The following is a 25,367-nucleotide window of genomic DNA, read 5'->3' on the forward strand; positions in this document are numbered from 1 at the left end:
CGGAGAGGTTACTCTTGAGTGTCACTGCCAACAGGAAGGACAGGGAGAAGGACAGACAGGGACAGGAGAGGTCCATAAGCAGCCCGGCATCCTCCAAGGAGGCGTGACAAGGAGGTGTCCTGAAATCCGGCACTCACCAGGCCCAGCTCCTGGGGTTGGGAGGGGGGATGCCTAGGTGTGCAGCCCTGCAGACTCTTGTCTGCAGTTGGTGGGGTGGCCCACCCTCATTCCATGTCTAGTGTAGGATTCCAGGCCCTTCTGATTACAGCCTCAGTTTTTCCAATTAATCAGCAATATGCTAGCAGTTTTCTTTGCCTTGGCAATGACTGGCTTCTGGGTCTCTTGTGGCCAAGGCCTAACTCAGGCTGTGCTTCAGCTTTCTGAGGGGTAAAGCCACTGAGAGTGACAAATGACTGAACCCCGAGGAGGTGTCGATCAGAGTAAACATCTAAAGAAGTAAGTTTTGAACCATGTGCTTTCCCTTACCTGTCTCCACCAGGCCAAACCTCAGGACACTTTAGAGCTGTGCCAGCTTCTAAACAATGACCTAGCTGCCACCGTTGCGAGCCACCCGAGGAGGTTTGTGGGTCTGGGGACATTGCCCATGCAGGCCCCTGAGCTGGCAGTCAAGGAGTTGGAGCGCTGTGTGAAGGAGCTGGGCTTTCCGGGGGTTCAGATTGGCTCCCACATCAACGAGTGGGACCTGAACGCCCAGGAACTCTTCCCAGTGTACGCGGTGAGTACGTGGCGCTCACTCTCGGAGCGTGGCCGGGCGCTGTGCTGGGTGTCCCTGGGTGGGAGAGATGCCTGATGACATGCTAGATGTAGGGGGAAATGTGGAAAGAGCCCCCCCAAATAAGCGGGCCATCCTACTAGAAGAGGGACAAGTGGAAATGCTTCCCAGGTCAGCCCTAAGTTAACTCAGTGAAATCTCTCTTCTTTCTAGCTCCCTTGCTCTCCTTTTAAAGTTTCATTTGGAATAAAATAGATAACCAACAAGGACCTACTGTGTAGCACAGGGAACTCTGTTCAATATTCTGTAATAACCTAAATGGGAAAAGAATTTGAAAAAGAATAGATACATGTATATGCTCAACTGAATCACTTTGCCGTACACCTGAAACTAACACAACATTGTTAATCAACTGCGCTCCAATATAAACTAAAAATTTAAAAAAAATTTTTTTAAATAAAGAGGTTATGTAAACTGGAAAAAAAAAAGTTTCATTTGGAAGCCAAAATACTACCCTCATCACAACCACTGTGCAAAAGAATCAGGTTAATGACATACCCCAAAGTATTTGTTTTTGCTTTGGAAAAAAATTCTTATCATTTTTCAAAATTATGAAGTAATTTGGAAGAACCTGTGGAAAATACAAAAGTTTAAAGAGGAAAACAGCTATACATAAAATAAACAAGCATCAAGGATTTACTGTATAGCACAGGGAATTATACCCAATATCTTGTAATAACCTATAATGGAATATAATCTGCAAAAAACAAACAAACCAAATCACTATGCTGTACACCTGAAACTAACACAATATTGTAAATGAACTATAATTTTTTTTTTTTAAAGCTTGGATTTTTTTTTTTAATTTTTATTTATTTATTTATTTATTTATTTTTGGCTGTGTTGGGTCTTCGTTTCTGTGTGAGGGCTTTCTCTAGTTGTGGCAAGTGTGGGCCACTCTTCATCACGGTGCGCGGGCCTCTCATTATCGCGGCCTCTCTTGTTGCGGAGCGCAGGCTCAGTAATTGTGGCACACTGACCTAGTTGCTCTGCGGCATGTGGGATCTTCCCAGACCAGGGCTCGAACCCATGTCCCCTGCATTGGCAGGCAGATTCTCAACCCCTGCGCCACCAGGGAAGCCCTGAACTATACTTTAAATAAATAAATAGGAAAACAAAAAGAACCCATAATTCTGCCACCCAAAGATGAGTAAACACTGTTAATAGTACATTTCATTTATCTTTTTATTTGCATACATCTGCAAATTTTATATTTTAATGAAATTGGAATTACACTATACATGTGACTTTTTAATAATGTTTTTATTTATTTATTTTTATTTTATGTATTTTTTAAATTTTTGGCTGCATTGGGTCTTTGATGCTGTGTGCGGGCTTTTCTCTAGTTGCAGCGAGCAGGGGCTACTCCTCGTTGTGGTGCGCGGGCTTCTCATTGCGGTGGCTTCCCTTGTTGCGGAGCACGGGCTCTAGGCACGTGGGCTTCAGTAGTTGTGGCACATGGGCTCAGTAGTTGTGGCTCGCGGGCTCTAGAGTGCAGGCTCAGTAGTTGTGGCGCACGGGCTTAGTTGCTCTGCGGCATGTGGGATCTTCCGGGACCAGGGCTCGAACCTGTGTCCCCTGCATTGGCAGGCAGATTCTTAATCACTGTGCCACCAGGGAAGCCCCTATACATGTGATTTTGTATCCTAATTGAGAATTTCCAACCTAAGTGAAAATTCTCTCAATGCATGATTTTAAAATAACTGCATAATATTCCAATATATGGATATGTTTTATTTAACCAACCCACAATTAAGATACTTTTTAAGGCATATATTTTTTAAATGTAGTATAATAAAAATATGCAACAAAAATAATACCATCAAAATGTTAACATTTGATGAAACTAGATGGTAAATATATGGGTGTTCATTTTAGTTGTTTATAACTTTCTATATTTGAAATATTGCATAATGAGATAGATTTTCAAAAACACAGTGCCATCCATTTCTGAAATATCCAACAGAAGTGTCCACAGTCCCATGGTCCTCTCTACCTTCTGTTCTTTCTGTACATAAATCTGCTTTCCTTAATTCCAGGATTCAAGATGCATAATTCTTTACTCAATTGCATTTTTTTTAAATTTACTTCCCTCCTAGAATTATAATAGTATCATTTTCTGTTATTTTCATTGTAAATGCAAAATCTTCAATAATGAATTAAGTAGATGTTGGTAGACTCATCAGGCAATATAATCACTGATCATTTATTCATTTAATATTTATTGAGTCCTGACTACATGCAGAATGCATTCCATGTTTGTATCTGTGGACACTGCCCACCAGTTGGGGGACTGCCTGTTAAATTGCCTCCTAATGACCTGAAAGATTTAATGTTCCTCTAAATATCAAACTCCCAGAAGATTATTGGCTGCAGTGGCTGAACTGGTCCAGTGAATGTTTTCTAGAAACTTTAATGAGCTCTGAAAGAGGATTTATTTACTTGTGCATCCAAATTGTTTCAGCACAGTCTGAGCAAGCCTTCAGCTGTAGGTCATTTTAGTATTCATTGGAATCGGCTTTATGAATTACTGAGGGGCTCAGAAAGCAACAGCAGCAGGACCATTGGGGTCCAAATGGATATTTTCATTTATGTGACCAGCTCAATCGATCATTCTAACCAGGCTGTTTTGGGGGCTGCCAGTCTCTGTGGGGATTCAAAAGAGCATCCTGGGCCCATCTGATGTGTGATGTCCTGGGGTTGATAGCACATTTGTTTGCTTAGCAAGACTTGCCAGCCTTACCACTATCTAACTTGCGTCAGTAACATGCTGAAACAAATGAGAGGAGTTTCTGTGAGCCAAGTTGGCTTCGTCATCTCGAGGGCAGCCTGAGCTCCAGGGCACCCAACTGTCCCCCTTATCTCCTAGACCTCCCTTCTTAGTGGGCAAACCCAACAGCACACGCTCAGGTCAGTTTTCAGGTACAAAAATTATTTTGTGGTGAGTATGAAGCAAACAGAGTGGTAGTGGCAGACTGCCTGTCATTTATCAGCCAGAAGACCTGAGTAGGTTACTTAGCCTCTATCTGCCTTAGTTTCCTTCTCTTTAAAATGGGAGTAATAAAAGTACTCATCTCATAAAAGATTAAACTAGTTAACAATTGTGAAATTGCTATATATATTAAAAATATATATTAAATATATAAAATTAGATATTATATATAATATATAATATGTAAATATATAATACACATGTTATATAAAATCGGAGTAATGAAAGTGCTCATCTCATAAAGGATTAAACTAGTTAACAATTGTGAAATTGCTACGTATAAAATAAATATAATATACAAAAATATATGAGTGGGGCTTCCCTGGTGGCACAGTGGTTGAGAATCTGCCTGCTAATGCAGGGGACACGGGTTCGAGTCCTGGTCTGGGAAGATCCCACATGCCGCGGAGCAACTGGGCCCGTGAGCCACAACTACTGAGCCTGCGCGTCTGGAGCCTGTGCTCCGCAACAAGAGAGGCCGCGACAGTGAGAGGCCCGCGCACCACGATGCAGAGTGGCCCCCGCTCGCCACAACTGGAGAAAGCCCTCGCACAGAAAGGAAAGACCCAACACAGCCAAAAATAAATAAATAAATTAATTAATTAAAAAGAAGTTATTGATTTAAAAAAAAATATATATATGAGTATATATAATATATACAAAATATATAGTAGTATATTATATATAGGATATATATTATATATAAAATATATAGGATATATATTATATATAAAATATACATACATACATAGGTATATATAAACAGCTTTGGCACATGGTAAGTGCTCAGCAAATTTAAACTATCATGATTTTGAGGGTATAAGTGACTTCTTTTTATATTCTCTACAATGTCTCACATGCAGAAGATGATCAGAAATATTTGTTGATTTGAATTGAATAGAAATGAACCATCACACGTACACAGAATAAAGTTTTATCCTTATGAGGAGAGAAATCCCACCAAGATACCAAGATCACATGCCTTTGTCAAGCCCAAACCATCCCAAGAAGTTGATACTCTTTCCAGCCTGCATCCATTATTAGAAACCAATCAGCTCCTCTCCCTTCAAAAGATTTCCATCTCTTCCACTCCCCAGAACCTGTTGAATTAGAAGGGCTTTCTTCAATCTGCCCGTTGCCTGCCACTTCCAGAATCCCCTATTGTCCCGGGATTACTTCTCCATTTTGAAAAGGCTTATGTACGCAAGTCACATTGCATCAGCCTGGTTGGCCCAAATGTTTATACGTAGAGGTAGGATGAGTCACCCCAGAACCCCAATATATTTGGAAAAGAAATGCTCCATGGAAAATCTGTTTTGAACCTTGACAAGCAACTAATATTAAAAGCCTATTGTGAGGACTTTTTCTAATTAAACATTGTGTCGAATAAAGGTCATTCCCTGCAGATGGTATTTCTATTTCCCAGAAGGTCCTGGAGCAGGTTTGCTCATGACATTCTTTTCAGTACCTGCCTGGCTGAGGCACTGAGAGCTCTTTCCTTTCTAAAGTCATCTCATTCACAGCGGACTCTTCAGGGGCTCAGCTGTGGTCCTGAGGCTTTGTGAGTGCCTGTAGATCCCAGAAATTCCCACCCAGTGTCAGGCTCGGAGTGGCCAGATGGCGTAGGTCAGGCCAGTAATGAGCCCCTGGCTCCCAACCCATCACTTCCTCACTTTCCACATTGTCGGGTTTCCAAGAGAGGGAGAGGAGGGGACACTCCACCCTTGACTCCAACACTACAATCTGAGCAGTCCTTCCGAAAGAGGGGACCAAACAGGAACGAGCAAGGGAAATTTCCTCACATTTGATGTGTGAGATCAGTCCTTGAGTGTTTTGCTCTCAGCCAAAGTGTTTCAAGGGTAGATGTTTCATCAACCTCAATGGTAAATCCACCAACACCCTTGTTAATTCTAAGTGTTCTTTTTAGTTGCCAAGCAGGAGCAGAGTTTATCAATATTCTTTTATATAGATCAGAAAAAACTTCAAAAATATTTTAGTTTATTTATTCAGATCAATATAGACCCAGAGAAAAGCAATACCCTAAAATAGTGCCCTATAATTTGCTGGCTCATCCAAATAACCCCCTCACTCTCTCATTGCTTCTTTGAAGGAGGCTGAAAAGCTGAACTGTTCCCTATTTGTGCACCCCTGGGACATGCAGATGGATGGACGGATGGCCAAATACTGGTTCCCTTGGCTCATAGGTTTGTGTCACCTTGGGATCTGGAAAAGAGAATCAAGCCCTTAGTTTTTTCCAATTATCTATGGGACCCTATTATGTCAAAGAGAGAAAGTATGGATAACTAACACGATTGTGAGTTATTGAGCTCTTACTCAGATAGTGCTATATGTATTACCTCATTTAATTTTTTTATTTATTTTTTTAATAGCTACTTTATTTATTTATTTATTTATTTTTGGCTGTGTTGGGTCTTCGGTTCGTGCGAGGGCTTTCTCCGGCTACGGCAAGTGGGGGCCACTCTTCATCGCGGTGCGGGGACCGCTCTTCATCGCGGTGCGCGGGCCTTTCACTATCGCGGCCCCTCCCGTTGCGGGGCACAGGCTCCAGACGCGCAGGCTCAGTAGTTGTGGCTCACGGGCCCAGCTGCTCCGTGGCATGTGGGATCTTCCCAGACCAGGGCTCGAACCCGTGTCCCCTGCATTAGCAGGCAGATTCTCAACCACTGCGCCACCAGGGAAGCCCCTCATTTAATTTTTTTAATTGAAGTATAGTTGATTTACAATGTTTCAGGTATACAGCAAAGTGATTCAGTTAGATTACCTCATTTAATTTTAATCTTATCCACACAAAACTTTATGAGGTTGACACTATAATGGCCTTTTTTTTTTTTTTTTTTCTTTTTTGGCTGGGCCACATGGTTTGCAGGATATCTTAGCTCCTCAACCAGGGATCAAACCCATGCCCCCTGCAGTGGAAACTCAGAGTCCTAACCACTGGACCGCCAGGGAATTCCCTGTAACAGCCATTTTATAGATGGAGAAACTGAGTCTCGAAGTGGTTAAATTGTGCAGGTCACACAGTTAAAAAGTGAAAATGGAATTTACATAGATCTGTCTGACTCCAAAGCCACCTCACTACACAGACTCCCAAAAAGGCTCTGAAAAAAAAGTAGCCATGCCTATCTAATAGATTTTTTAGAAGCCAATGACAGCATCAGCCCTTACAAATGAGAACCCTGGAGTTACAAGTAGAAAGAAGGTCAGCTTCTACCGCCCAAGGACCTGAGACCCTAGATTGCAGATGACCAGGCTTTCAAGCTCCCTGTTACCTGCTCTTTGCCACCTGCACTGTTCACCCATGGTTCCACCTGAGGGTAAGCGAAGGGCAAAGAGGAGAGACCTTCACTGGGCCTACCAAGCTCTGGATAGGAGCTGGTCCGGATTCTCTTTCTGCTTTGACATTTCATGCCCTTGTTACTGCTTTTGGAGATGAATGTGTTTAGTAAGGCAGCTTCCTACCCATCCCCCACCAAATTCTTGAGCAACAATTAGTCGGAAGAGATAAACTAAGTAGCCCTGGTACTCTCTAGCTTCTAAGAAAATCTCATCCTAATTCACACAACACTTTGACAAGTTCCACAAACTTATTTGCGTTGCAACTTCCCACATGAACAACAAAGGAGAGCATTTACATAGAGGATCATTTCATCCCTCATTATGCAACACATATATATTGATCCTTTCTAGCACACCGGGCACTGAAGATGTACCAGACATGGACAAAACCTCTGCCCCCCTGAAGCCTGAGTTGACAAGTACACAGATCATAAACAAACAGGCTAATTTCAGAATTTTATTCTGGATGCAAAGGCGGTCTTTAGGAGATTGGAGAATTCCCAGCAGGGGAGGGCCATGATCCAATCTACATTATAAATATTCCACTTTGGCTCCTATACGGACAGTGATTGTGGGGCTATTGTCCAGGTAGTTAACGGAAAGCAGAATCACAGGACCAAAAGGAAGTGAGGCTGTCCATGCCCCTGCCTGCAGGAAACTCTCCCCACAAACCACTCCCAGATGGATGTGAATCCAGCATGCTTCCAGAATTCTCAAGAGGCCAAGGATCCAGGGAGCCAGGGGCATCTCTGTCCATGGAACAGTGACAGGCCTAAGGCGGGATGAACAACCAGTAAAGCCCCACTAGGCAGCCAGAGGATCAGGCTTCCCCAGAAGGCCCAGGGCTCAGTCACGGAGCCCCCAGAGATTTCTTAATCACAGTCTGAAAAGCAGTCATCTGGAAATATAGCCCAGACTGACTCCATGGAGGTGAAGGCATCAGGCATGGACCAGCTGCCTCTTCTAGAAGCACAAAGTACTTGAAATAATTCATTTTAATCCAGCTATTTTCAACCTCAGCTCCAAGAAGCAGTAAAGATTTGGCAGGAATATTAATATTAGTTAATATTTATTGAGCACTCACTGAGTGGCAAGAACTAACCATTATTAACCCCAGTTTACAGATGAGGAAATTAAAGCAGGGAGGCAAATCATATTTGTTGAGCCCCTCCAATGTGAAGTTCTGGCCAAGAACTTTCCCAACATCATCATTTGCAAGGTTCCACAACAGCCTTCCAAGATGGGCAACACTGCCCCCATTTCACAGGTGAAGAAGCCCACTCAGGGGCATTAAATTACTTGTCAAAGGCCAAGAAGCAAAAAACTGGAGGAGAAAGGGTTCAGCCTAGACTCACTGTACTCTGCTTGCCCCACTGCACACAAAATGGAAGCTGGGAGAATCAGGACAAAAGACAGGTCCTCTGGCTCCTTGACTGTTCTAGCCATTAGATGACTCTACTTGCAAGTAGCAAATAGGAAGTGTCACATGGTTTCTGCTTGCCAAAGTAATGGCCTGCATACAACCGAGCCATGCTAGGGCACAGGTCCCACTCCCCTGCCATTAACATCACTGAACTTCTTGCTCGTGATGACAAGCGCTATACGTCATGACTGTTTTCGTCTTCCAGGAATGCCCGCAGAGACCACCACAGCCATTTGCTCCATGATCATGGGTGGAGTGTTCGAGAAGTTTCCTAAACTGAAAGTATGTTTTGCACATGGAGGTAAGACCCTATCTGTATTAGTCAGCTTGGGCTGCCGTAACAGAATACGACCACAGACTGGGCAGCTTAAATAACAGAAATGTATTTTCTCACAGTTATGGAGCTCCCAGATCAAGATGCCAGCACAGCTGGTTTTTGGTGAGGTCTCTCTTCCTGGATTACAGAAGGCCGCCTTCTTACTGTGTCCTCACACGGCCTTTTCTTTGTGTGTTCACAGGAAGAGAGAGTTCCTGTGTCTCTTCCTCTTCTTATGAGGACACCAGTCCTGTCAGATAAGGGTCCCACCTTATGACCTCATTTAACCTTCATTATCTCCTTAAAGGCCTTAACTACAAATACAGTCACATTGGGGATCAGGAACACAATTTTGGAGGGACACAATTTAGTCCTGGTAGTCGTTCTAGTTATAAAGTATATGACGGTTCAAGGACCAAATTCCATTTCTGCAGACAAGTTTAGTTTGGTTGGCACAGTTTACTTGATTTTGTTTTGTTTTTCATTTAAATCTCTCGTCAGACCACAAGCTACCACAAGCTCTCCAGTTTGCAATAGTCCCTACCATTCACTATTGTTTACAAACAGGCCTGTTTCATTCATTTCCATTTCCCGCTTGGTCCCTGTAGGTAAGTGAGTTTGTGACTCTTGAATACACACACACAATATCAAACTATACACACTGTTCTCTAATCCGCTTTTCCTTCTCAACAGCACATGGAGACATCTTTCCATGTCAGTGAGTACAGAGCTTCATCATTTTTGATGGTTGTATACATGACAATGCATTTTATGGATATGCCGTCATTACTTAGATATTCCCCGACTGAAAGGCTCCCTCTGTATTTTTCTATTATAACCACGCTACATTTGAAAACCTTGACCACACATCTTTATACACTTGTCTTCTCTCTTTAGGATAAATTCCTTAAATCTGAATTTCTAGATGAGTTAACTTTATTCTTTTTTCTGGGTCATCTCTCACATTTGGAACCCAGTAGATCCTTTGTAAATACAGTTAACTAACTGGGCTACAGTAACTTCTCTTTGCATACAACATGAGGGTTGAAAAGAATCCTTTTCAATGAACACTAGTCCCTCAGGAATGGGCTTTACTTGCAGGTGGTTCCTTCCCCTTCACAGTAGGAAGAATCTCCCATGGATTCAGCATGCGTCCAGATCTGTGTGCCCAGGACAATCCAACCAACCCAAAGAAATACGTTGGCTCCTTTTACACGGACTCCTTGGTTCATGATCCTCTGGCCCTCAAGCTACTAACAGATGTCATAGGAAAGGTAAGCCAGGGCTGCCATTTGGATGACTTACGGGGAGCAGAGTGCAGGATCCCCAACCAGTTGCTCGGTCTCTCTTTGAAAAAGGGATGGGAGAAAAGGCATTAGAAGGAAAAAGAGGGGCACTGAGGTTTGGGATTAGGTTTGCTTGCACAGGGTACCCTGTCCAGAACCTCCTTCAACACAGACCATGTATCAGCAGGGAGCCATTATGGATGCACACCAAGGAAATCCCAGATAACCCACATGGCTGGGGAGTTCCCCAGAAAAATTCCTCTTCCTTACGGTCGCCTCTGTAGTGACCGTAAGGAAGTGACGCATCATGATGAGGTAAGCAGGAAAGAGCCACCAGTTCTGAGGTCAAATTCACCTGGGTTAAAATCCTGGCTCTACTTCTTACTGATTAGGTCAAGTGTGACTCTAACTGTCCTCATCCACTAAATGAAGAAAACTGGAACATTAAAGAGGGGGTGGGGATGGCACTGGCCAGGGAGGCAGGGGAAGATGATGAAGGGTCTTAGGTACCACCTGAAATGTTTTTCTGGAATAACATGGCCTTTGTTTTGAAAACCATTCTCTCATTTGGCCCAAAAGACCAGCACGGTAGTGCTTTAAAGCTCACAAGAAAAGGTCTTTCCTCTTCTGTGGTCTGCTAGCAGCTCTCCTGTTGGTGGCATCTCCACTTTTAAGTATTCTTTGGAAATGCTAACTGAGCAAGTTTAGAGCAAAGGTCAGTCTGAATTAGTAGTCTGAAATATTTAGTATTTCAATTCTGTTTGATTACTTACAGATAGCAGTAGAAGGTTTCCAAATTTACCCAAAGAAAAAACTCTTTGGGGTTTCTAAAAGAATATGGACATATGTGTTTAAAGATTGGCAATATGGTACTTGGATGGAGAGTAGATGCTAAGGCATTTAAAATCTTGTTTAACAGAGAAAGCGGTCCATTATTTGAAAGCTGCAAGTTAGTGCTCTATCTCCAGAATGAAGACTTCATCTCACTTTAAGGCTGACTGTTTCTCTGGCTTGAGAAACTCACTAGAATGTAAATGTTGAACACTCTGGTTTGGGAATAAGTTATGTGGCTGAGCTGTGTTTCTGAGCCTTCTGGCTTTTGTGTTGTCCCTGCTAAAATGGGTGCTTAGCAGCTGGTTGTGACTGTTGATGATTATTGGATTGGACAGAGGGGCTATGGGCAGGTGTGTAAGTAGGAAACTACAGAAAGGAGAAACCGAAAGAGTCTGTAAACTCTGGATTTTGAGCAATGGAGGAGGGGGAGTGGGAAAGCAGTGTGGAAGTGGGGAAAGGGTCAGTCTAACTACCTCCCATCAAGCCTAGTACCCCTGGTGTTCCTGGCAATGGCAACATCAGGAAAAAACACCCTTGGCAAATATAACATCTATCTTATGAGGAATACCATCAGCAGTGAGGGATACCATCAGCACCTTCAAACAGCCATTCAGGACAATACACATCGGCCAGGGGGTCACAGCAGAAGAGGAAAAACATGGCAAATGCCTTGTGGTAACCAGTAGATAGACTAGTTAGTAAGTATATCCCTTTTGTGGACCCCCAGAAAAACTCAGAGGGCACTTTGCAAAGTTGCAATGTTGCAAAGGTGCTGAGATCTTGCATTCAAACTGTGAAGACTTGAGCCCCTATACCTTGGGCATCAAAAGCAAAGCAAAAGTGACTTCATTTTATGTGACCTCACAGGCTGGTGAATCTAGGACACAGAAGCAGTATACATTAATAATTTAGGATTCTCTTTAAAATATTAATGCTTCCTCCTTCAAGTTATATTCACATTAGCAAAATCTTTCAAAAACAATCCCCAAACCAGAATGGCTAAGGAAAGTCCTAACATGACAGCGAGTCTAGAGAGCAACTGTCCATATTTGAGCAAAAGGACAGAAGGCTGTGGAAGGAGGTCTCCAGGACAGATAAAATGGAACGGATGGATTATTTGATGTGTTTGAATTTGAAACAATGATTGCCAGGCATTCAACGGATCTGTTAATACGTTAGTAACAAACAAGCTGTACATATATAGAAAATTAAGCAAAATAAAGGAAAGGAAATAATTAACTCCAAGAAAACAAACATCCATATAAAGACAGATAATCATTGTACATTACCTGACTCGGCAGTGAACAATATTTATATTTATGGTGTAAATATTAAGCACTGGCTTAACTGAAAATTGTAATTCTACTGGGAAATTGGAGAAGTTGGGATAAGAAAGAAATTCTCCATGATCATAATGTGAAGTCAGTAAATACTCTCTAAAGCTAATAAATCGAGAAACAACAGTATAAGCTTATTATCTGAAACTATGAGGGTGATTATCAGAAGTTTCATGTTAAAAGGTAAAAGTGGCTGTCTTGGGATACAAAAATGGACAGGACTGTTTTTGATAAGAGAGATATTAGTAATATTGGATTGTTTAACTATGTATAGGTATTATTTTGATAAATCAAAATTTTAAATAATACCTTCAGAATGAATAGATGTGTGTCATACATACACCAAAACCATATATTGTGCACCTACTATTTCTAAAATTCCCTCTAAACAGAAGATGTGAATTACATAATCTCTTAGTTTCCTCCCATCTCTAAAATTCTTTGCTTTTAATCTATGTCTACTCATTTTTAAAGACAGAGTGCAAAGAATGCTAGTTATGTGTTATCAGTCTATCACTGTGAAAAATATGAAAAAACTTATTGCCTCCCTATATTAACATGACCATAGACAATTCACTTTATATGTTTAGGTGGGTAGATTTTGAGAGGTCCGTTTTCCTCCCATTATGATTATATCACAATTTTGGCTAGATCCATTGTCAATCTATTGCTGTGTAACTAACTGCCCCAACTCAGTGGATTAAACCAACAATAAACACTTACTATCTCATATGGTCTGTGTGTCAGGAATTTAGGAACAGCTTAGCCATTTCAGGATTTCTCACAAGGTTGCAGCAAGTTGTCCGTCAGAGCTGCAGTCACCTGAAGGCTTGACCAGGGCTGAAGGATTTATTTCCAAGGTGACTTTTATATATTACTGGCACACTGGTGCTGGGTTTTGGCAGGAAGCCTCAGTTCCTCCTCATCTGGGTCCCTCTACTCTCCGAAGACCTGCTTGAGTGTCTTCACAACATGGCAGCTGGCTTTCCTAAAGAATGCGTGATCTGAGAGAGAGACGGAGGTGGCGGAGGAAAAGAGAGCAAGAGAGAGACGGAGTGCGCGCCAGGCAGAAGCTATCCTTTTATGACCGACCCTCAAAAGCCACGTCGCGTCACTTCTGCCGCATTTTATTCATCAGAAGCAAGTCACTAAATCTGGCCCACATTCAAGGGGAATGGAATTCGGCTCCACCTTTTTCTTTTTTTTTTTTTTTTTGGCTGTGTTGGGTCTTCGTTGCTGCGCGTGGGTGTTCTCTAGTTGCAGATAGTGGGGCTACTCTTCGTTGCGGTGCGCAGGCTTCTCATTGCGGTGGCTTCTCTTGTTGCGGAGCACGGGCTCTAGGCACATGGGCTTCAGTAGTTGTGGCACGTGGGCTCAGTAGTTGTGGCTCGCGGGCTTCAGTAGTTGTGGCACACGGGCTCAGCAGTGTGACTCATGGGCTCTAGAGTGCAGGCTCAGTAGTTGTGGCATACGGGCTCAGTAGTTGTGGCACGTGGGCTCTAGAGCGCAAGCTCAGTAGTTGTGGCACATGGGCTGTAGAGCGTAGGCTCAGTAGTTGTGGCTCACGGGCTCTAGAGCGCAGGCTCAGTAGTTGTGGCGCGTGGGCTCAGTAGTTGTGGCACATGGGTTCAGTAGTTGTGGCTTGTGGATTTAGTTGCTCTGTGGCATGTGGGATCTTCCCACACCGGGGCTGGAACCCATGTCCCCCGCGTTGGCAGGTGGATGCTTATCCACTGCGCCCCCAGGGCAGCCCGGCTCCACTTGTTGAAGACATGTTTGTAAACCACCACACCCCACACTCTGGCCACCTAAATGCAAAGTACCCTCAGTCCTCCCACAACTACCCCAAAGTCTCATTCATTTACAGCATCAGCTTAAAGTCCAGGATCTCACCACTTAAAGTAACTCGGGGATGACGCTCCTCATGCACAGTTTCTCTCGACCTGAAGCTCTGTGAACCACAGAGACAAGTCCTTTACCCAGCACACACTCACGCAACACTATAAAATGGTGAGACATGCAAAGGATAGTTGCTATAGACCCTCCATTCCAAAAGGGGGAAATCAGGAGGTTTAGAGGAGTTACTAGTCACTAGCAAATCTGAAATCCACTGGGCACATGTGAGCAGTACCTTGATTAGAACTCAGAACACAGGAATGATTCTCCACAGCTCTTGGTTCTACCCTCTGAGTCATCCCTCCTCTTCCATGAAAGGGAGCGCATATTTGCGGCTGAGTAGGTTCTACAGACTGCTTCATGCCCCTACAACTTTTGAGGCCCGAAAGCTTCTTTTCATTTTGTTCTATCCTTTCAATCCTGCTGGTGTTTCTGCTAATACAATTCTCTTAAAAACTTTGCAGATCATAACAGCACTGGTGACTACGAATGTGGTGTTAGCGTACAGAACATTGTCAATGATTAAACGGTAACAAAGTTTAAGAAAAAACAAACAAAAAATCTTTGCAGGTCTTTCGTGAATCTTATTAGGTTTCAAACCATTAGGCAAAAGCCTTACCCACAAATCTCTGAGAAAAGCCCTTTTCTGCAAAGGCTGCTGAGGAACAACACTCTTAAGCTACCTAGAAGCCCTTATTGTTTGACAGTGGTTCTTTGAGGCACTGCCTTAAATCTCTTGAGGCCATAACACAGATATTATAGTCATATCTTGGCTTCATTTTTAGACTATGTTTTTCTGATTGTGCCCTGGATTTAATCTTTGCCAGAAAGCCATCTCTAATTTTAGCATCATTTGCCACTGGAGGGGCTGGGAATTTTCAAACCCAACAATTCCTGGCTCCTTTACATTTAATAGTCCTTCCTTTAAGGCACTCCCCTTGCATTTTACTATACGCAGCGAGAAGCAGCCATGCAACATTTCTAACACTTTGTCTGGAAATTTCCTTAGCTCTATCACCCAGTTTATTAAATATATTTTCTACTTTGCATATTACTGTAGGTGACCGTGTTGCTAATTTTTTTTTTCTTTTTTTTTTTCTTTTTTTGCCACAGCATAGCAAGGATCTCCTTTCCTCTAGTTTCCAATAACATTTTCCTCATTCTCCTTAAAGTCCTTACTGGTAACCTTCTCACAGGTTATCAAGCTTCTAATAACAGTCTTTACAAGGATCTTCAGTCTTCCACTACCTCAAGGTCCTTCCAACTTCCTCCCACTAATCAGTTCCAAAGCCACTCCCACATTTTTAAGTTTTCATTATGGCAACACCCTACTTCCAGGTACCAAAATCTGTATTAGTTATCTATTGCTACATAATACATTAACCTAAAACTTAGGTTAGCTTTAAAACAACAATGAACATTTATTATCTCATTCATTTCCTCTGGGTCAGGCATCCAGGAACCCCATGGCTGGTCAATTCGGGTTCAGGGTTTCTTATGAGGTTCAATGAGATGACTGCAGCCCAACAATATCTATCTATCTATCTATCTTTCATTCTTTCACCCTTTACTTTTTTTCTTGCACACTACTTTACACTAACTTAACCCCAAACTCTCCACCAATTTTATAACTCTCCTCTCAGTACACTTAAACACATTAGGTACAGTAGTCTCTTAATTCCTTCTTCTTGAAAAAATATATTCAGGAGTCTCTGACTTGCTCTAATATGGACTGGGTTGCTGTTTAGACCTGCTGCACAGATGCTGCACATCTTAGTGCATCTTGAATCTCCCCTTTGCATTCCTTACATTCTCTCTCTCTCTCTCTCATTGGGTTCCCTGCTTCCTGAGCCCTATGATTTTCCAATTTCTTGCTTTATTCCTTCATCTTGGTAGGGAACGTCTTCCAATAACTTTCTAAGAAAGACAGTATGGGAGATGAAATTTTTGAAACCTTGGTTATTTCAGTATGTCTTTATTCTTCCCTTACAGTGAGTTAATTGTTTCGCTAGGTATATAATTCTAGCTTGGCAACTGTTTTCCTGAGTAATTTTAAAGACATTTTTCCACTGTATTATGGCTTCCAGAGTTGCTGTTGAGTAATGTAACTCCAGTCTAATCCTTGAAACTTCATATAAAACCTACTTCTTTCCCCTTCACTCCCAATCTCAAAGACTCTAAGATTTTCTTTTTGTCCTAAAATTTCTCAGTGATGTTACTCAGTATGGGACTGTTTTCATCCATTATGCTAGACATTTGGTGAGCCCTTTTATTCTGTAAAATTTTCTTAATTTATTTCTTTAATGACTTCCTTCCCTCTGTTTTCTCTTTCTGGAGTTCCTAAAGTTGAACCTTATTTTTTTCCTGTCTTACACCTCCCCTTTTTGAGCTTTTGTTTTACTTTCTGGGATACTTCCTCAACTTTATTAATAAACCCTTTTATTTAATTGGCTTTTTAATTTGTTTAATTTGCAAGAGCGTGTTGTTACTGTTCTTGTTCTGTAAACTTTTAAAAAACATCCTGTTCTTGTTGATTGAGTTCAATATCTTTTATCTCTCTAAAAATATTAGTAATTTTGGGAAATGTACTTCTACCCACAAGCCTTCCTCCAATTGGCTTTTTGTCCCTTTTTTTTTTTAAGTCTCAGTCTTTCATATTAAATGCTTTCCTCAAATGTCTATAATCCTTGGCTGTCTGCTTATATTTAAGAGCAGTCACTAAAAAGATGATTGGAAGTCTCTGCATGTGGATGGGGCCTGTCAAGTGTGGTCTTCTCCACAGAGTAATCCAACTGAGCCATGTTCTTTTGAAACTCCAGAAATTTGGTCTTTCCTTTTTGATTTATCACTTTCCCAGAGAAGCTCTTTCAATCTCTTACCTGAATGGTAAAGGCCTGGTTGCCAGTATTCTGGGAACTGAGTAGGGAATAAAGGCTGGGATGCCCAATTTTTTTTTAATTTTTAAAAATATTTTTTAAATTAAATTTTTTTTTTTTTTTTTAACTTTTTGGCCACACTGTGTGGCATGTGGGATCTTAGTTCCCTGACCAGGGGTTGAACCCATGCCCTCTGCAATGGAAGCACGGAGTCCCAACCACTGGACCACCAGGGAAGTCCCTGGGATGCTCAATTTTTAATAAATAAACTTTCATTAACCTTTTACTTTCAGAACATTCCACGCTCTCAACTGTGCCTGATATCTCCCAGATCAGAGACTCTCTGACCCTTTCACCCACTTTTGAGACTAAATGACCAGTCTTTTGCCAGGATGAAGGGAAAGCAGACACTGGACTTAGTCAGGGAGGTGATCTAGGGTCTAACTGCTTCTGAAACAGGCTTACAATGAATCCTCCTGTTGTTAGTTCCATCTTTGTCTCTATTTCCAGAGGTACCTGGTGCTATCAATTATACATATTTGGGGGCCTGGTGATATAAGCCAGGTTACTTTTTGGCTTATCTCATACTAGCTAAGAATTTCTTTCTTGGTCTTCTAAAGTGAGTTACTATTATCCAACTGCTTTCCAGTTTCTGAAGTTTTCTTCTTAGTTCTTCTATCCTGCTCTCTTTGTCCTTGTGGCTATATGCTCTTCAAAACCCACTTGACTGTCTTTTTAATGGGGTTTCAAATTGTGATCCTCAGACCAATACCGGTCCACAAAGAGTTTGTTACCAGCCCATGATGAGAGAAGGAACTTGTGCCAGAATGCAAACTGAGTCACTAAAGACACCATTTAGTTTAACTGACTTTTGTTTTTAATAGCAAGACTTTTTCAGTAAAGGAAGCAGTGCATTGATTTACATTCTGGCATAAGCTCCTTAGGTCATCATGGACAACTGAAAGACCAGTTTGTGTGCATGTATTAATACTGGTCTTGAGCTTTCCTCCTTTTCGCTAACAAAATTTATCTTACCTATATTGCATCCACCTATGGCCCAGCTTCCAGCTCCCTAAAGTCATTTTCATGGTTATAGGCAATTAGAGGTCAGCAGAAACTACAGCAATGAAAGGGGTCTGGCTACATTTTCAGAAGTTAAAGAATATTCTAGTCCTCTCTCTGGCTTGGGTTGAAGGTGGAAGGAAGAGAGATGATATGCACATCTTAGAGTCTTAAGATTTTTTTTTCTACTTTTTTTTTTTTGGCCACCCCTCATGGCTTGTGGGATCCCCACTCCCTGACCAGGGATTGAACCCATGCCCTGGGCAGTGAAAGTGTGGCAACCTAACCACTGGACCACCCTTTTTCTACTTCTACAAGTTAATCTATTAATTCAACTAGAACATCTAAAATCACATAACTTAGTTTATAAATATTACTTTTCCACATTTACATTTCATGAAACAATTTTGTTCAAATACGCATCTTTGACATAGTGTCTTGTCATTATTAGAAACACCATTTGAGGCATTAAAATTGTTTTTAATAGCATATAAGCACTGCAGTAAATAAACTCTTTTAATGAGAGTGTCTGTTTCCTAAGTTTCTAAATATCCAAGCTTCATCTACAACCAAGTATCATTAGAATTTTCTTCTAGAAATGGAGGAACTACAGGACTATCCCTATGTTATTCACACATAGCATTCTATTCCAAATTGAATTCACTACTGCTGTTAGTCTTTTGTTTGTAGTTTGTACTTTTTAGTTGTTTCTGTTAGTTTGTTGATTTGTTTCTGCATGCCTGAGAAATGTGGTAAAAAATGATAATACAATTAAGAGTAGAAATAAAAATAGAAATGAAGATAAAGTGGAAAAAAGAAGTCCTAGAAATCCCATTCTTGTGAAGCAAACGGTAAATGATGCTTAAGAGTTTAATGCTATACAACATAGTCATAGCTGTGAGAGATATGAGTAAAGTATTTGATCTCTCTAAACTTGTTTCCTTACCAATAAAATACAGATAATAATAGTATCTAACTCTTGGGGTTGTAGACAGCATTAAATAAGATAACCACATAAAGTATACAACACAATTCCAGTCCCACAGTAAGTGCTCAATAAAAGCATTTGACAAAGGTACATACAGACTTTCAAGAATGAAACTACAGTGAGAACAACTGTGACAGCATCAATCAATTTGCAAGATTTTTCATTCATCTTGAAATGTTAGAACCTCAGAATTATACAATCACTGCAAAATTGAGATAAAGGGAAAAAATTCTACTAAATTAAAGTTCACAACAAACAAAATGTGTCTCCTTCTGAAGCAATGATGTAAAATAAGGCTTGGATCTTCTATGGCAATTTAATCAAAAGTGAAGAGGGAACAAGACAGAAAGAGGGAAGAGTCTAGAAAGCCAAGCACATGCCGAGAGCAGGACACATGCTCAGAAAAGACATGACAGGAACCTAAGCTTTAATCTCTCTCTGATCTTTAGGCTTAGTATCAGCAGGGTGTGAATGCTAGGGTGGAGTTGTAAATGGCCTGGCCAAGCGTTGAAGGAAGGCCCAACACAGAGCCAATCTGCAAAGAGGTTTTTTTCCCTTGTCTTTTTTGGTCCTCTTTTTGCTCTAGGCATTTAAGGACATCTTATCAAAACATGAGCTGACCACAAGCTTAAGGAACAGACTGCAGAGAGCATATACAACAAAGAATAAGTCTTTAAAAATAGTTTGGAAAAGTCACTAAATAAGCAAATACAAAGCACACTAAAGGAACAAGAACAAACCCAGAGAAGGAAGAATCTGATTACCAAAGTTACCACATTATACTATTCAAAATGTCTAGTTTTCAACAAAAAAAAATTGAGGCATGCAAAGAAAAAAGAAAGTACAGCTCATTCCCATGAAAAAAAGAAATTAACAGAAACTGTCACTGGAAAAACATTGGACTTACTAGATGACGACTTTAAATCAACAGCCTTAAATATGATCAAAGAAATAAAGAAAATCATAGACTAAGAACTAAAGGGAACCAGGAGAACAATGACTGAACCAAAAGAGACTATCAATAAACATATAGAAATTATAATATGAAACCAAATAAAAATTCTAGACCTGAAAAGTGAAAAGTACAATAACTTTAATGAAAAATTCACTAGAGGGTTATATACCTGATAAGGAACTTGTATCCAAATGTATAAAGTACTCTTACAATTCACTAATAAAAAGGTATATAACCCAATTCAGTTGGGGAAAGGATCTGAATAAACATATCTCCAAGGAAGATATATTATATATATATATATATATATATATATGAATAGCTAACAAGCACTTGTAAAGATGTTCAGCATCACTGGTCATTAGGAAAAGGCAAATCAAAACCACAATGAGATACCAATTCATCCTTACCAAGATGACTATAATTTTTTTTAAAAAGTGGAAAATGTTGACAAGAATGTGAAGATATTGGAACTCCTGTACATTGCTGGTTGGAATATAAAATGGTGCAGCTGCTGTGGAAAACAGTTTGGCAAATCTATAAAAAGTTAACCATAGAATTAGCACGTCCCAACAATGCCACTCCTGTGTCTATACCCCAAATAACTGAAAACAGGTTTTCAAGCAAATGCTTGTACACAAATGTTCATAACAGCATTATTTGCAATAGCCAAAAGGTAGAAACAACCCAAATGTCCATCAACAGATGGATGAATAAACAAAATGTTGTATATCCATACATTGAATATTATATTCAGCCATAAAAAGAAATGATATACTGATACACACTATAACATGAATGGACCTTGAAAACATGCTAAGTGAAAGAAGTCAGACATAAAGGTCACATATTGTATGATTCCATTTATATGAAAAATCTAGTATAGATAAACCCACAGAAACACGAAGCAGAATAGTGGTTGCCAGGGGGTGGGTGGGAATGGAGAGTGACTTCTTAATGTGCATAAGGTCTCCTTTGAGAGTGTGAAAATGTCTTAGAACAAGATAGAGGTGATGGTTGCACAACTCTGTGAATGTACTAAATGTCACCACAGTATACACTTTACAATGGTTAATTTTTATGTTATGTGAATTTCACCTCAATTTTTTTAAAAAATGAAGAGGCCTTTCTCTGCAAGATAGACTTTCAACCACCCAAACCAAAATATCTATTCATATGTTCTTTTATTTTCAAAAGAGAAACCAGAAACACCTGTTCCACAAAATAGAAAGTATTTTATCTTAGAGTAAAATAAATTGTTCACTTTTAGAAGTAACAATGTTATTTTGGGACATTTTATGCCCCAATTTTTACAGTGGGCATACATGTGATCTTGTCTTGGGCAGTTGATCTGTGGGTTAGAAAATGAACCTAAACTAGAGACCAGTCAGGCCCAAAAGCCAAAGTTTTTTCTCCATTCCTTTTCCAGTCCGTCTACCTCTTTAACATTCAGGACTGCTCTATTCAGGGATTCTAAAGGGTTAACATGATCTGGAAGCAATGAAAAGGTCCCTTAACACCAAAGATTTGATTATGTCTAGGGCTAGTGGGGGCAGTGGAGTATACCCTGTGAATTTTAAGTATTTCCACCCTGACTTGAAATTTAAATGTATTTTAACACTTCTGTCTGTAAGTATTCTGGTTAAGTGATGTTTTCTGTGTGCTGCAGTCCTCAATAGAGTGGAACCCTTTTTGATGCCTGTAAGATTCCTGAGAACAAGAATATAACTTACTACCTTCTCACGAAGTTGTGGGATGTGAGAAAGAGTTCAAGTCCTGGCTCTACTGCTTGTTAGCTGGGTGACCTTTAATATCAAGTCACTTACCCTCTCAGCCTCAGTTTCCTCAACTGTAAAATGGAAATGATAACCAGATAAAGTTGATGGGAGAGGCTAATATAACACGATGCCAAAGGACTGTACAAATGTTAGTGCTTTATGCACAGTAGGTGTTAAGTTAATATTTGTAACTTATGTAATGATCTTGTGGGTATAAGGCTAATCTTACCCTGCACTGATTGAATTAAATCAGGCTCCTTAGCCAGGAAATTATGTCTCAGGGAACAAACTGAATCCTTGATATACTAGAATTTTTGTAATAAACTATGTTATAATAGAGGTGTGTTGTATTTACTGCAAAATGCTACTAATGAAATATGCTAAATGAGAAGATAGTTAATCGTTCCTTTTCCAGAAGACAAATGAATTCTCTTCCACTATTTGAGTTTCTTCAGTAAGCCACATCTTTCAGTGCTTGCAGCATTCGCTGAAAATGTGAAAAAGTTAATGCATCCCAGCAGATGAGCAGTTTATTTCTTTTCCCTGGCAGGAATATTAATTACTATTATTATCAGCTCAGTAAGTCTTTGACTTCATAGGGAGTGTGTGCAGCTGGCTTTGGGAAGGAAAATGCACACTGGGGCAGTGTTGGTGTGGAGCAATCAATCAGGATTATCCACTGCTTTCCTGCCTAATAAAGGAAGCCAGTGGCTGTTGAAAAGGTATAATTTTAGGACCCTAGAAGAGGCAGCCACACTACCTAAAATGCCTACCATTAGAATTATTCCTTTGGGTTTAACAGAGTCTTTAGAAAGGTCCTACTAAAATGTAGATGTTGTCAAATATTACAGTAGCACAGATGTCCTTAAAACTTGGTTCATGATTATGGTCAATCCCAAGGGAACAGAATCCTGGCTCACAGACAAGAAGGAAGAAGAAGGAAGAAAGTTCTAGCTTTTGGGAGGCCAGGAACAGGTATGTTACTTGGGAGCCTGAGATGTCACAAGAGTCTTGGGTATACCAGGGAGCTTGGATCAGTGGGAAATGAGGCAACAGTCATCCAAGGCCATATGCTATGCTTCCTTAACCAGGACTCTGCATCCATTTAAATCACAATCAATTTGCAGTTATAACAGGTGGTAGAAATAGCAATACAAAAAGTATTTTTAGGACTTCCCTGGTGACGCAGTGGTTAAGAATCCGCCTGCCAATGTAGGGGACACGGGTTCGAGCCCTGGTCCGGGAAGATCCAACATGCCACGGAGCAGCTAAGCCCGTGCACCACAACTACTGGGCCTGCACTCTAGAGCCCGCGAGCCACAACTACTGAGCCCGTGTGCCACAACTACTGAAGCCCACGTGCCTACAGCCTGTGCTCCACAACAAGAGAAGCCACTGCAATGAGAAGCCTGCATACCGAAACGAAGAGTAAGCCCCGCTCGCCGCAACTAGAGAAAGCCCACGCGCAGCAACAAAGACCCAATGCAGCCAAAAATAAGTAAATAAAAATAAATTTATTAAAAAAAAAAAATTTTTAACTCAAGCAGTGTTTATTAAGCAGCTATCAAGTAGGGACTGGTATCAAGTGACGGAGTATGTTACCTTCATCCTATAGGACCGTTTGCCTCTTAAGGAATCTCTTCTCCCCACCCCTTCCCTGCTACTATCCCTTCTCTGAACAAGAAATGCAGTTAACAAGAACTTCACTTCCAGTTTTTTTTATGCCTACTTCCCTGTCTCTCAAGAAATCACTAGCAAGTTAGAAATGGTCAAAAGTTTATCAGAAGGTATCAATAAAAGGTATATAGATAGATAACAGATAGATAACATATGAAAACATATGAAAAATTTCCAAACCAGATTATCACAAGTGGATAATTAACCTCCTATGGAGAGGAGTTGTGAACAGTAGCTATTAAATAATAATTAAATACTGCCAAACTATAAGTTTGGTATTCTACAACAGGCTTTCAAACTCAAGTTAGGCAGGAGAACAGGGAAGTGTCTTAACCAGGAAGAATGAATTGCAGAGGAGTGGTTTTCATTTCGGCTTTAAAATCGTTTGCTTTCTTCTCATTAGAACAGAACAGACCCTTCCCCGCTCAAAATGTATTTATATCTGAGAAGGCCATAATACTGGGAATGGAAGAATTCCTGACTAGAAAGAAAAATTATTTTCTAGATTTCAATTTCATGTTAATGTGATTGACAAATGTAATATAAGCATGGGACTTTTAAAAATTATGTTGTGTTTTGGAATTGTAAACAACTTTTAGCAAGAGGAGTAGAAATAAGGCCAAATGAACCTCCAGTGAATACCAAGCAGGCAGTTCAGAACAAGATCAGCTGCTGGCACAGATGTGAGGAGACATAACTTTGGGTCTTTAGGGTTTCTACCAGCAGGTGTATTTGCTTGGTTTTAATACAGTACATGAATACAGGAATCTAGAGATAGAGTTGTGAGTCTATCATGGCCTTCCTCTAAATTTTATTATATACTTCCCCACATTATTTCATGTAAATGTATTCATAAAACCTAGGAAAATCCTTTTTTTCTAGTAGAAATCAAAGTGTCATTTATCCTCAGCTCAAATTGAGAGCATTTATACATTGAATATTTCAGGCCTAGTAACAATCAGACTTTCCTCTTTTGTACATTCATTCCTTCAACACACAAAGCCACTCTCAGATTGATTATAAGCATAGGTCAGAGTTTTATTTCAAACAAAGAGGCTTTCTGAAAAGCCCAATTCAAAGATTCTATCTTGGCAGAGACATTTTATGGGGAAAAATGGTTAGACAATTATTGTTAGACTGGCTTTTAAAAAAGAAGGAGATGACTATCTAGTTAAGGACAATTAGCCTTTTTGCATTATTGGTTAAAGTTCTTAGACTAGTTTCAAGACTAATAGTCAATTGAGTGGGTTTCCTAGGAGGGGCTTTTAAGCTCATTAAAGTCTATCAAAAAATTGCTCAAGTATTTTATCAAGAATGCTAAACTATGTTTAGTGACAGATATTGACTAGACTTGCGGTGATCATTTCGCAGCATATACAAATATCAAATCATTATGTTATACAGCTGAAACTAATATAATATTGTATGTCAATTATACTTCAATAAAAAAGTATAGGTTTAAATGCTTCTATTAGAAAAAGAAGAAATGTGTAAAATCAATGATTTATGATTCCACTTTAAGAAACTAGAAGGGGAGAAAAGTAAACTAAAAAAGTAAGCAGACAGAAAGAAAGAAAAAATAGAGATAAGAGCCAAAATCAAAGAACAGAAACAAGACAAGAGAGACACACACACATATAGTTCCACATCAGCAATAATTGTCCTATCTAGTGCCCAGATCTTGGTTTCTAGATACTTTCTACTACAAGGAAGCTGGGTTGCTTGGAGAAAAGGCTGATTCCAGAGCAGTGAAAGCACAAAATGAGATGGAACAACTTTTTGTGCCTGAGAGTAAGT

At 40.4% G+C, this 25,367-nt stretch overlaps 1 protein-coding gene across 5 annotated transcripts in view; it reads left to right on the plus strand.

Annotated features, from left to right (window-relative positions):
- Positions 1-25,367, plus strand: part of ACMSD (aminocarboxymuconate semialdehyde decarboxylase) — an 81,387-nt gene that overhangs the window by 23,468 nt on the left and 32,552 nt on the right. For 4 of the 5 annotated variants that reach the window (XM_057550790.1, XM_057550791.1, XM_057550788.1 and 1 more), the window contains 4 exons: positions 500-736; positions 5,896-5,989; positions 8,771-8,866; positions 9,983-10,155. In XM_057550790.1, the coding sequence (XP_057406773.1) occupies positions 500-736; positions 5,896-5,989; positions 8,771-8,866; positions 9,983-10,155 (600 nt within the window). The remainder of the gene's footprint in view (positions 1-499; positions 737-5,895; positions 5,990-8,770; positions 8,867-9,982; positions 10,156-25,367) is intronic. The other variant, XM_057550789.1, reaches the window with a different exon arrangement.

This window comes from Balaenoptera acutorostrata, chromosome 8 (genome assembly GCF_949987535.1).
Source record: "Balaenoptera acutorostrata chromosome 8, mBalAcu1.1, whole genome shotgun sequence".
Lineage (NCBI taxonomy): Eukaryota > Metazoa > Chordata > Mammalia > Artiodactyla > Balaenopteridae > Balaenoptera > Balaenoptera acutorostrata.